This window comes from Setaria viridis, chromosome 4, assembly GCF_005286985.2.
Source record: "Setaria viridis chromosome 4, Setaria_viridis_v4.0, whole genome shotgun sequence".
Taxonomy (NCBI): domain Eukaryota; kingdom Viridiplantae; phylum Streptophyta; class Magnoliopsida; order Poales; family Poaceae; genus Setaria; species Setaria viridis.
The window spans coordinates 33,046,774-33,059,465 of NC_048266.2; the positions used below are offsets into that span (position 1 = coordinate 33,046,774).

The 12,692-nt window shown below is 45.5% G+C and overlaps 3 protein-coding genes across 3 annotated transcripts; 2 read left to right on the top strand and 1 right to left on the bottom strand.

Moving 5' to 3' along the window:
* The first annotated feature begins 33 nt into the window (after nt 1–33).
* Nucleotides 34–3,805, top strand: LOC117852143 (protein N-terminal asparagine amidohydrolase). The gene is made up of 9 exons (XM_034734115.2): nt 34–199; nt 295–471; nt 1,426–1,490; nt 1,627–1,720; nt 1,803–1,841; nt 1,950–2,135; nt 2,466–2,644; nt 3,204–3,323; nt 3,552–3,805. The coding sequence occupies exons 1-9, from the start codon at nt 140–142 to the stop codon at nt 3,655–3,657; spliced, it is 1,026 nt and encodes a 341-aa protein (XP_034590006.1). The 5' UTR covers nt 34–139; the 3' UTR covers nt 3,658–3,805.
* Nucleotides 3,806–4,975: 1,170 nt separating this feature from the next.
* LOC117852144 (zinc finger CCCH domain-containing protein 44) lies at nt 4,976–7,684 on the top strand. Its single transcript, XM_034734116.2, has 3 exons — nt 4,976–5,198; nt 5,861–5,921; nt 6,608–7,684. Exons 1-3 carry the CDS (start codon nt 5,126–5,128, stop codon nt 7,380–7,382), a joined length of 909 nt encoding a protein of 302 aa, XP_034590007.1. The 5' UTR covers nt 4,976–5,125; the 3' UTR covers nt 7,383–7,684.
* Nucleotides 7,685–8,038: 354 nt separating this feature from the next.
* Nucleotides 8,039–11,883, bottom strand: LOC117852142 (non-structural maintenance of chromosomes element 4 homolog A). The gene is made up of 7 exons (XM_034734114.2): nt 11,589–11,883; nt 11,415–11,495; nt 10,330–10,570; nt 10,152–10,245; nt 9,299–9,515; nt 9,106–9,197; nt 8,039–8,685 (listed from the first exon to the last, which is right to left on the bottom strand). The coding sequence occupies exons 1-7, from the start codon at nt 11,740–11,742 to the stop codon at nt 8,284–8,286; spliced, it is 1,281 nt and encodes a 426-aa protein (XP_034590005.1). The 5' UTR covers nt 11,743–11,883; the 3' UTR covers nt 8,039–8,283.
* Between the last annotated feature and the right edge of the window lie 809 nt (nt 11,884–12,692).

The window sequence follows — 12,692 nt, forward strand, 5'->3', positions numbered from 1 at the left end:
TACATCATTTGGGACGGAGGAGCAGAAAGGACCCCTGAAAAACGTGCGCGACAAAGCTTGGAATTTCGTTCCCTGCACGACTTTTCGAGTCTGAACCACCCTTTCCAGCTCTCCTCCGACTCAGACGGTCGCCGGCGCCATGCTCCTCATCGACGGCGAGCCCGTCCTCTCCTCCTCCGCCGGCGCCGCCTCCCGCGCGGTGCGTACTGCTGCCCACTTCTGATGCGCTCGTCTGCAGGCGCTTCCGTTCCGTCTCTCTGATCCTACGGCGCCCGGTCTGTCTGTCCCCTGCAGGGGGCCATCGGGATGGAGCTCGTGGCGGCGCTCACGGGGCACCCCGGGCTCCGCGACGCGGCCGACCGGCTCAAGGCCACGCCGGAAAGGCGGATCTCCGCGGAGCAGGAGGGGGCGCCCAGGCACGTCTACGTCTTCCAGCGGGAGTACGCCACGGTGGATCCGGCGCGCGTCGAGGTAAGCGTAGAGGGAGGGTCTCAACTCTCAAGGTCGTCGCTTTCTTATCTCCCCAGGCTTTCGCGGGTTGATCGAGTAGAACAGGGCAATTTGTGTGGCTCGTTTTTTCTTTATCGGCTTTTGGGTGAGAAAAATGAGGATCTTGGGAGGTTATGGAGGGAGTTTCTTGTGTAGCTCATGATGCGTGGCTAAGTAATGATCTGAGCCGTAAAGGTGAATTTTGTTTTCCTGGGCCAAATCATGTGCGTTGCTGTCGAGAGAAAGGTGTGAGGTTCTGAAGCGGTGGAGGGGCAGTTCTTGGGTAGTTTCACTTCACACGATTTGGGAATTGGTTTGGGACAAAGCAGAGACCTTTTGGGGGCGAATGATAAAGCGAGGATTCTTGTGCTGGGAGCTTTGGGGACATTGTTAGTGCTTCCTGTTGCTTTCTGTAAAATCGGGGTTTGGCAGTCATCTTAGGTACCCCTTTTTACTTTGGCACTTTTTATTATTCATTTTGTAGGTTTTAATGTGTATTGTGAACAATTTCCTGAATTGTGATGTTCTACTATTTGAACCGGACCTTTTGGCAACCTTGGAGCAGTCTGTTTGATGTATTGTTCCTTTGTCTGCCTGATTCAGTCTAACACAATCCGTTCTGAAAAATGATTATACGATAGTGTGCATGCTGTCTTTAGCTGTAATTGTTTGATGAGTAAGGATAGCTGCATTGGATTAGAGTGCCAATATGTGGATTCCAATCTTAATTTCCCGTTGCATTTAGAGTAGAGCTTGTTCATGAACAGTTTCTAACTTGCTGTAGCTAGTTGCTGCTGCCTGTTTTTTTAATTCTGTATCACTGCAAAGTTGACATCTTCTCGGAACTTGTTCTGTAAAGTGATTTGAAGTTTCTATGTTATGCATGTCATTCAAATTCCAACAATACATGAGTTGATATGTTCTTTGTATATATAGTTAGTGGGCACAGACGAGGCTACTACATGCATCGGTGTAGTAATTCGCAACAACAGGACTGGAATGTAAGTGAAAAGGAAGTGAGCATTTATTTGATCCTGTAAGACTGTTTCTATTGAAATTCATCACTCTTTTTATTTCCTAAGGCACTGAAACTTAGGACATTTGATGATGCCTTTGATCTTCTGTTGTTTGATCCAGGACCTCCGTTAGCCATATGGATTTCCCAAAAATTGTGGAGGGAGGGCTCAAACAGATGTTGGAATTACTTGGTGATGACAATGCACCATTTGATGTTTGTACCTTTAACTACAATTTCTCCTTGGGGTATATAGTAAGCACCTTTTTTAGCCATTCTCACTAGCATTTAATTGCAGGTTCACCTTATTGGTGGCTTTTCTGATGCTTCGACAAAGGTTGTGTTCAGAACTTATTGACTGTTCACCAGTTTGTTGAGTATTTATTTCTCCTTTTTTGCATGATACAAGAAACTGTGAAACCAACTTCCACTATTCACTCTGCAGGTAGTCCGTTCCTCTGGAAAGAAGCACATCAAACAGGAAGGGTATTCCTATCCACTATGTTGCAAAATAGTTGAAGTGCTGCATAAGTCCCAGCAACAATTCCATCTCCGGTCGTTCTGTGTCCTTGAGAATAACACAACGACTGATTCACTTGGGAATGCGCTGCCAGTAATTGGTGGATTTGTGGTTAGTGATTTCCTCTCCTCAGAATCCGTTACAGTGTTAGTTGATAATTTCTGGTGCCAATTGACACCAGTACACCACGCTAGTTAAAAATAGAGCATAACAGTCTTCATGTTGTTTACATAACGGCCCTAGAAGGTTGATCCAAAGTGATGTAGCTCTCCCACATTTGTTTCTGCAATCCACACATTTGTTTCCATCCCCCCTGAAATTCATTTCTGGATTTGGTGTGTACCGAAAGTATTAATACATACAATACGGGTTAAGAACCATGAATTCGGAAATGCTCCTCTTGGGATTAATTGTTCTTATAAGCCCACCTACCACCTTCAGGTTCAAACCTCTTCTGGAGTTGTCATGCCAGCAAGCTTTGACATGAACTCAAGATGTCCAGATGAAGTTGTCAGGAGAATTCGTGTGAGTGTTTGTTCTTATGATCCAACTTGGCAAGGAAGGTTACTGGAGACTTATGATACTCAGTGTGATGTTTTTCGAATTGCACCTGCCTGCTGGTATCTTAAATTCTCCTACCCATTACATTTTAACTTAAAGCAATGTTTGATGTCTTTATTTACATGTTTCAAACTCTTTGTATTCGAGACTAAGTGCCCCTGAACTTTGAGCTATCGATTAGTAGTTACATAAACAAATGGTTTTCGCCCAGTTAAATCCAAAATTCTACATGATAAATAGTACAAGTTTATGACTACTATTTGAAAAAAAGGGCAAAAGCTTCTGCTAGTGCCATATGACAATTCTAAATGGTTGTTCCAACAATGGTAATCCCCCTTTGTTTAGTGCATCTTCACATGAAAAGTTCCGTTGTAGCTTTGTCATGTTCTTGTTGATCATTCGTATTTGAATCCCGTTTGGAACTACAGAGTTACATTTTTGCTTTGCTATTTTAAGTATTTTGGTTCTTGTTATCAAGTATACAAATTGCAACTAGAAAACGTTGCGGGAAATAGCCTGAGAACACATGTTATCACTACTAAAAGTACTTCACTTTCATACCTAATTTGTTTACAGTTTTTCCTGATGATAAATGTATCTCTCGTTTTTGTCATATAGGATGCCAGATTGGGCCGATATAGCATCCTCACTTAACCAGCTTTCGGATTCTGAAGTCCTGATGCAATGCTCCACCTCTCCAGCTGCAGAACCACCTCATTTTGTGGAAAATGAAAGAAGGTTCATATCTCCACAAACTAGATTCCCCTCTACTTTTCAGGATCCTAAATTGGATATTTCTAGCTGCTACCCTTCTATTTATAATTTAACCAGCTTGTGACTTGCAATTAGCTAACCATCATCTTGAATTAAGCCATGCGATATATTACAGGAAAAAGAGTCTCGCTGTGTGGTTGATGGTTCCATTGTCTTCAGTCTCTGAAGCTACTGTACTTTTTCTTGATGTAGGATATGGAAATACTTGATCAATAACCCAGACTGGGAAGAGACGTTCCCCAAGCACAAGTCCCGGGTCTTCCACAGGGCCAGTGACGGAAGCTGGTCAAGGTACTAATAGTGCAAGCCAAGGTGCTTCACCGAACGTCCGAACCAGAAGAGAATCCTCCTCCTCTCTTGATTGGAACAGCAACAGATTATGTTCAAGCACGGAGTTTTCTTCACACTGGGACCAGCACCTCCGCGATCGCTGCCAATTTCTTCATAGCGCCATTTTTCTTCAGCTAGTTACCCCCATGAGTCCATGGTAGGGGATTGACTGAGGGTTTTATGTGAACTTTCCAAAAGATGTGTGGAATACAGTCTGAACTCCGACTCTCTGAACTTCATGTGTTAAGCTTGTCTGGTCGGTACAGTACAAATGATGGCATTGTTTTATGGAGTCTGACATATATGTCGCCGATCAGGTTGATTATCTTGGATCCAAAAACTGTGTCGCGATGAACAGCTCTGCATTAGCTGGGGTCTGAGGCCGGTATCTGCTCGGTTGCCTCTGCAGGAAGAGAAGTAGAGAACCAAGGCGAGAAGAGGCTGCTTGCGGCGGCACCTGCGCCTGCACAGAGGTAACCGTCTGCGCATTAACCGAACTTGCGTCGCTCACTCTGCCGGTGGTGTGCGCGCCAACCTCCAAATGAGAAAATGAAGAGAGAAAAGAAATTTGTAAAAAGAAAAGAAAAAAGAAAATTTCTTCAGAATGCTACCTACATTTCTGTTTGTTACAGTATAACACCCCTCTTATGCCTCCAAGTCCATGCATACTGAGCATTTTTGGCCCAGCACATGGTACTTGTAGGGTCTGTCTAGGACAGAGAACCACACAAGTCCGAAAATTTTCAAGACATCATGAGTGATTTATTTTTATTATTTTCATTGAAAAGGAATGCAAATGTCCATACCCGGCTAGAAAAACATGTATGACTGGGATTGCAGAGGGTACAAATTCTAGGCTCGAGATAATCGGAATTTTTTTACCCGACCCGAGTTTTGCTCAGAGTTCATCACGCATGATGCCTGTCAAAATTTTTTTTATCTCTTTTGTGTTTTAGGTTCTGTTATGCGGCAACGGGAATGAATTGAAGTTAGAGACTTTTCTATTTCGAAGGTTTTTATTTTTTCAAAAAAAGATAGGTAGGTACCTAGGTCGAACCCCGATCTCGAGGTGAATCCTACGCGCGGCGCACAGACTCCTAGACCGCCAGCCAGCAGAGCCGCCACGGCACCGCGGACGGAAACAGATCCTCGATGACGTTGCCGCTGACGTGTGGGTCCGTCTATCGTGACCCCACATGTCAGCGGACCCAACCCGATTTAACCCAGCCCAGGATCTGAACCCTACTCCCCGACCCATCAGGTTTGCGCCCGCGCGTCTCTGGTTCGTTCGGGCCTCCCGCTGCGGCCACCCTCCCCACCTCTCTCTCTCTCCTCCGCCCGCCGCCCCCGCGAGGGCGAAACCCTAGCTAGGGTTCTACCCGCCGCCACCGCCGCTGCCGTCGACCAGTACTGCGCGCTCTTACCCCGAGCTCGCCATGGACGCCGCCGGCCGCAAGCGGGCCGCGCCGGAGGGCGCCAACGGCGCGGGCGGCCCCAAGCGCGCGAGAGGTGAGCGGCTTCCCGACCTCTCTCTCGATTTGGTTGCTGCTCTACGGAAGGTTCCGCTCGGTACGGTTTTTAGCTGCTCGCCGTTGGTCGGATCTGAGGTCCGCCGCTCGCGGCTTGGCTGCGAACTGCAGGGGTCCGTGGTTTTTGCTGCCGTTGCTGGAGGGAGGGATCTGGGGTGTTTGGAGCTTGGAGTGGCCTAGATTTGTTTGGATTTTTCTTTTCGGTTGGTTTCGGGGGGAGCTGAAGGCTGCGCACCGTGTAGGATTTAGCAGCAATTTTGCTTCTACAAATTTATTAGGCGTGAATAGTGCCGTAATGGGTGTGCCAGATTGCTTTTGCTACTGTGCTGTATACATGGATCCTTTAGCCTTCGGTGTCTAGAACTTTTGATGCTTCGTGCGCTAGCTAGAATTGCTACATGTAATGCTTCCGGTGCTGTAAGCAATTGCCAAAAAGGAAATCATTGGGGGCATTGCTTGCATACCGGACAAGCGGAAGTTATAGCAGCAGCATTGATGTTCTTCCTTAACCTTTAAATGTAGTGTCCTGTGTTTATTTAATGAATTTATTTATTTATTTATTCGTATTACTTTACCAAGCCAAATATATCTAGTAAAGCAACACATGATTAATTGGCGCAAGTAATAAATTTGGTGTAACAGAAGGCGAGACAACTCAAATGGGTGTAGGAAGCAAATCCAAGCCGTGCACCAAATTTTTCAGGTTCTAATCTAACCTAAAATCAACTCCCACCTGGTAACATCTATTGTTATTTTATTATTTGTTCCATAAATTAAAATTTTGCTATTTTGCTAAATGTTTTGATTGTGGCTAACAAATGGTTCAACCAAGATTCTGCTACAGGTTATTTTTGTCTAATCATTGCTTAAGAACACTGAATGGAGTAAAATTTGGAACCTACTGCTGTATATCACTCTGAAAATATGAATGATGCAACAATGGTTGTGAGGACATGAAACTTACTCTCGGATGAACAATCAGTCAGTAGCACCATGGAACAGGTTTAATTGAAGAAATCAAGATAAGAAGATTAAGATTGAATATATTGCTGGGGACTTGCTTTCTGCCAGTCACTTCTTCAATTGCGGTTTCTTATTATTATGATGCAGGAGTGGTCAAACCACTAATACACCTTCAAAGCTTGATTATCAATGGCATTTTATACCAAACATAACTTGCCATAGAATTTCTAGTAACATCTACTTATCTTTTTCATTCATTGGATATCAATGTTAGGAATCATCTAGTATATTTGCATTACTCAGCATGTGACATAATCTCTTTCATCAGCATTGGCTGCATTTGTGGATCATCAATTCATATTGTAGTTCTTAGGTATCAAATATATTTGCATATTCAGTTGCTTATATGGTGTTTTCATTATGCAGCACTGCTGGCTGCCCCTTTGGTGCAAGTTGCCACTTTCTCCATAACTTCCCTGGTGGTTACCAGGCTGTTGCAAAGATGACCAACTTGGGTGGACCGCCTGTTCCGGCTCCTCCAGCGAGAATGCCTATGGGACATGGTGCTCCTGATGGCCCACCTTCACCTGCTGTGAAGACTCGCATGTGTAACAAGTACAACACTGCAGAAGGATGTAAATGGGGGAGCAAATGCCACTTTGCTCATGGAGAGAGGGAGCTTGGAAAGCCCATGCAGATGGACAACTCAATGGGAGCTCCTCCAATGGGACCAGGGCCCAACGGTCACTTTATGGCCCCGCCAATGCCTGTCCCAGACATGGTTCCTCCATCAACATTTGGTGCTTCAGCCACAGCCAAGATCAGTGTTGATGCATCACTTGCTGGTGGTATCATTGGGAAGGGTGGTACCAACACAAAGCATATATCCCGTGTGACTGGCGCCAAGCTAGCCATCCGGGACAATGAGGCTGATCCCAACCTTAAAAACATTGAGCTCGAGGGAACATTCGACCAGATCAAGCATGCTAGCGCAATGGTCACGGATTTGATTGTCCGCATCAGTGGTAAGGCCCCTCCACAAGCCAAGAACAACCCAGGCAGGGGTCCTCACGCCGGGGGGGCTGGAAGCAACTTCAAGACCAAACTGTGCGAGAATTTCAATAAAGGCTCCTGCACGTTTGGTGATAGGTGCCACTTTGCTCATGGCGAAAGTGAGCTTCGCAAACCTGCTGCTGCCTGATAGATGTGCTTGTTGTTGCCAATGGTGGTTATTTTGCCTATAGATGGCTGAATAACGCCAGAACTGAGGACAGTTGCCCATTTTGTAATGTGCTGCGCAAGCCTGATTCTGAATGAGAGATTCTTACTGTGGCTTGTATTGATCGTGCCTGCTGTAACTGTGCAATAGAGTTTCGGAATGACCATCCTCTAGGATTGTAGGATTACTGTATTTGCTCTCTTTACCCCTGTCGCTCATCCTATTTTTGTACCTTTTGTTAGGCACTTTTTGCTGGCATATTATTGTGATTCTGTTGAGTTGAAGTTTCTTCTTTGATAATACCAGTATGTGAAAATTTAGTTCGTTTGATTTACACAGCCAAAGTGGCATTATTGTGATGTTCCGTAGCTGTTTTGCGATTGATCGTAGTTTGTTCCCGTCTGTTATTGATGTTACGTAGCTGTTTTGCCTCCTATTCTGGATCAGGTTTTAAATGCCACATGCTCGACGGAGAACTGTAGGATTCTCACTAGACAGCACAAATTGCTATCATCGAATTCCTTATGTTTAGAACAAGAGCACAAGCCCGCTACAGTCATAGTTCCAATTTCCAAGCTTCCAAGTTCAGGCCGCCCGGCCACCTGAATCAGCTTTAGTTCAGAGCAAGAGCACCAGACTAAGCAAACTTTTCAACCATCATCAAACTAAGCATTAGCGTTGCAACAGGCATCTAACATTAACTACAACTACCTCAGCTTAAATACACCAGAAACTGGAGAGCAACTCCAAAAGGTGACATACCCAACCATTCCAAAAGCCCAACCCACGCCACGCCACCGTGCTTTCCCTAAGCGCATATAAGCTACGCTAAGTGAGCGTGGCTGCATCTCTACCTAAACATGTACAGCCAGGGTCAGGGCCATCAGCCGTCCTGGAAGAGGCGCCTGCGCTTGTACGTCAGATTGACCTCCTTCCTGTACTTGGCCACCATCTTGTCTTCCATGACTTCCTTCGCGCCTGTCGCTGCGCCCGTCTCGTCCTCCATGACTTCCTTCGCGCCCATGGCTGCTGGCATCTCATCTTCCACGACTTGCTGCGCACCTGTGGCTACCGTCCTGTTTGCCATGATTTCCTGCACCCCCGTTGCAACCGTCTCATCTTGCGAGATCAGGCCACGGTTCCTGCACCGCTTCCTGATCGGTGCGCTTTGTGTGGGCACGGTCAGCTCAGGCTCAGGATGACTGTTTCCTGCTGCGCCAGGTGCATCCTGAGAAGACCTGTGCGGCATAAGCTCTTCCCCCTCTGGAACGACCCCTTTCATGAGCTGCAAACAAATGTAAGGCAGGATCACATCAGATAAACAATGCAAGTTTCCTTTCAATAAAAAACATGGCAAGTCATACACATTAACATAAAGTCAACCAGGCATATAAACCAAAATTACTTCTCTAGAGAAAGAGAAAAGATAAAGATCAAATCTCATCTTAGTATTCCTCCCAAATGGAAGTCCTAATATATCACTATCATGTTTACCTTATATACAAGGTTTGAACTATGTTGAAACTGTAATGCAAATTTGCTATTAGTTTGCAACCTTTGCCACAGAAACTTTAGCAAAAACATACTTGCATGAGCACACTAGATGAAATATTTAAATCAAATGTATGCTGAGTATGCAGGATTTTATTCTGATAGTTTAATTATTATTTTGAAACAACATGGCAATTATTTACTGAAACAGTACCTTCCAGTCTTCGAAATCAAATCGGAAGACAAAGTGGTTGTAGACAACTTCTCCTGAAGCAACAGCACTAGCGGCAGGTGCGTTCCTTGGATCTGTTCAGTCAATAGAATTATATCAGACATACCAATAACAAACTACAGAATATCCATGATATTACAGCAACAAAGCAGTGGCCATGCAACAGAGTCCTTACAGATAATATGATGCCCCTCATCATTCACATTGATTTCAACTCTGCCATCTTTCACTAGAAACGACAAGGCAAAGACATTCTCCACTGTTTGGGCGAATGATGTCCTGTTTAAAACAAGGTGTTCCAGCCTGGCATTTTTCTTTCTCCTCAGAAGGTTAAATATAGCAGACATATTCTTATCAGTATCACTCTTTGTTTTCACTGTGGGGTCCACAAGCTGCAGATTAAGAGTGAGTAGATTGTAAGAAGTTGGTAATGATCTGTAGAAAAGTTGGAAAGAATTTTGAATGTTACAAACATCTATGTCCAAAATAATAACTATGGTCTCCATCTTAATGCATCCATCACAAAATGATAGCAAAATAAAACTGATAATGATCTTGTGGTTCCAATATAGTTCACAGCTATTTTGTGCAATATAATCATATTGTGATAAAGAGTTTGTTGGTACAAGTAGAAACACCAAACCTGAGATTAGCTATTTACTTAACAGATACATGTGGAACGCCAGAATACAAACATAAAGATGAAGAAATTTGACGGGGCTCTAGAATTTGCAGTCATGTCAAAGGAAATATGGATTTGATTGTAGACCTCGCTAAATTCATCCCTGTATCAGCATGACATTCATAGTGCAGTAAATAAACAGACCTGTATTTTTTTGACAGAAATTACCCACAATGCTATGGTGGCAATGTTTTGATATTTTTGACTACATGTGAGCCATGGTAGCAATGCTATGCTACCCATCTTACTGTGAAGAAAATATGATGCCTACCACATCAGCATACCCAGTAAACCAGTGCAAAGTTCTGCTCATTACTGCCATTAAATTAACCACACAGAAGTGCACCTGTTCAGGACGAGCACTTCCACGAGGTCTTGCAGTCCTCTTTTTTCTAATACAAACCCTTCGCGGCTTCACTTCTGTCTTCATAGGGCCAACCCTATCAAAACAGAAACAATATTTCAAGTCCTTGGAAATTGCAACCATCAAAGGTAAACTCAAAAAAACAGTGGATTCCCATTACATGGTGGCACATCCAGCAGCGTTCATGAAAACATGAGAGGCAGCACGCCCAACACGAGCCCAGTCCAACGAGGCATGCTCATCATCAGGACCCCTTTGCTTTCCAAACTTCTTCAGCAGTCCAGCAACGAAATCAGAAGGCGTGATTCCCAGAACTGAATGGGACCTTACTGATGTTACCAAACTGGTGGCAAGGTCCAGCAGGGCTTCTGCATCAGCTATCTGCTCCCTTGGCCTCTGGACTGGAGCACAGAGACACCACTGTTGCTGTTAGTAATTAAGTTGGAACCTGCCCCTAGCATCAGCAATCGGTAGAATAGTACCCTCTGATGCCAAAGGCAGTGAAAGTTCAACGAGAAATAAACTTGATATTATCATAACTGAACATCTTGGCATGGCAGAAGACTATGTGTATTATCCAACATGTTTCAAGTTTCAATTCCATGCTTCTTAAAAACCTACTGATAAGATGGCATGTGCTAGTACTGCATTGAAAGAGGTCAACTGGCCAGCAAAAATGGCATAATGTTCCCCTCTGTTACCTAATATTTTCCAAATTACAGTTGCATATTTCTTCTTCTAAATAAAAATGTAGCATCCATCTCAGCGACTCATTGACAAACCATGCAGCCATTAAACAACATCAACGCAAAAATAGATGATTGCAGGCCATTGGAGCGAATTTTCACGTAATAAAAAGCAACATATTTAAAATTCGTTACTGAAATAAACCATCCACACACATGTTGACTGGCAGAACTTGATGCCTTAAACAGTACGACCATCTCAGCGACTCATTGACAAAGGATGCAGTGGTCATGCAACATTAATGCAAAATAGATTAACTTTGTAGAAGAGTACATTAATAAAACGCAGACATGAGACATTGGAGCGAGCTTTCGCGCAATAAAAAGCACCACATGCAAAATTCACTGCTGAGATAAACCATCCAACGGACAGCTCAGGAAAACACACGCACACATGTTAACTGACAGAAAAATTGGTGCCTTCCGAAACTGCAGGGGACGAAATCGCCACCCAAAACCAAAAATTGCCCGGCGGGCCAGCGAAAGGGGATGTCCTTACCTTGCTGGTGCAGGCTCTCCACCTTGTTGATGATGGAGAGGAAATTTTCGGAGTCCGCGCTCGCCATATCATCCTTCTCATCTGCGCACGACACAAACATACCCCCAAAATCAAACTCAACCAAACAACCAAACCGCGATCAGGAACCAATGCCGCGAGTTTCGCGCCCCCTACCGCTGATGAGGCTCTTCACGGCGAGGTACTGTGACCGCAGCAGCCGCCGATCGTCCACCGCCTGGGGCCCCTCCTGCTGCTGCTGCGGCTGCGGCGTCACCGGCTCCGCCTCCTCGCCGCGGCCCCCCGCTCCCACCGCCTCCGCCTCCGGCATTGCGAGGGAAGCCCTTCGAATTCCCAAACCCTAGCGACCCCAACGAGAGCGAGAGGGGAAGAAAGCTGTTGGTGGGGGGCTTGGAGGATACGGAGGCGGGTGGGGTGCTGAGGAAGGAAGGGGAACGGCGAAGGCGGAGGAGGTGGGGCGGGGGTATTTGAAACCACCGCTCCCTCTCCGAAACCGCCAGAAATATCTACGCGGCTCGCTCAACTGATCTGTGGGTCCCGTATGCGAGGTCTCCGGTTAAGGCCCAGTGTCAGTGGGTTTACAGGTGGATTTGGTGGGTGGGCTTCTCGTAGGGGAAGCCCCGCTCGGATTCGAAAAGGTAGGAGAGTTTCGGGAGAGAATTGCGTGAGCCGCGTGGGCAGCGTGGGCGCGGTCTAGGTGGGCAAGGGTCTTGAGACCCGTGGGGTAGAGCCGTGGACCAGGTTGTCAGTGGGTTTTCGGTCTATGGACGCGGTCTGCTTTCTCGGACTGGCCTGGCTTCTAGGTTCCCGACGGCGCCTCTGCCGCCGTGCTGCGTCTGTTCGTGTTTTACCGTTGCCGCCCGGCGCGGCGCTCGCGGTAAAAATTTGGGGCGAGTTAGAATTTTTGTCGCCGCTGCTGATGCTTCGTTTGCTTGGTGACCTTTTTGCCGCGGTTGTTTCTTTGCCCCCGGTAGAATACGAAACTAAGGGTGTTTTGGATACGAAGTGTTAAACTTTAACAGTGTCACATCAGATGTTCGGATGCTAATTAAGAGAACTAAACATGAGCTAATTATAAAACTAATTGTAGAACCCTGTGTTAATTCGCGAGACGAATCTATTAAGCCTAATTAATCCATCATTAGCAAATGGTTACTGTAGCACCACATTGTCAAATCATGGACTAATTAGGCTTAATAGATTCGTCTCGCGAATTATACTCCATCTGTGCAATTAGTTTTGTAATTAGCCTATGTTTAA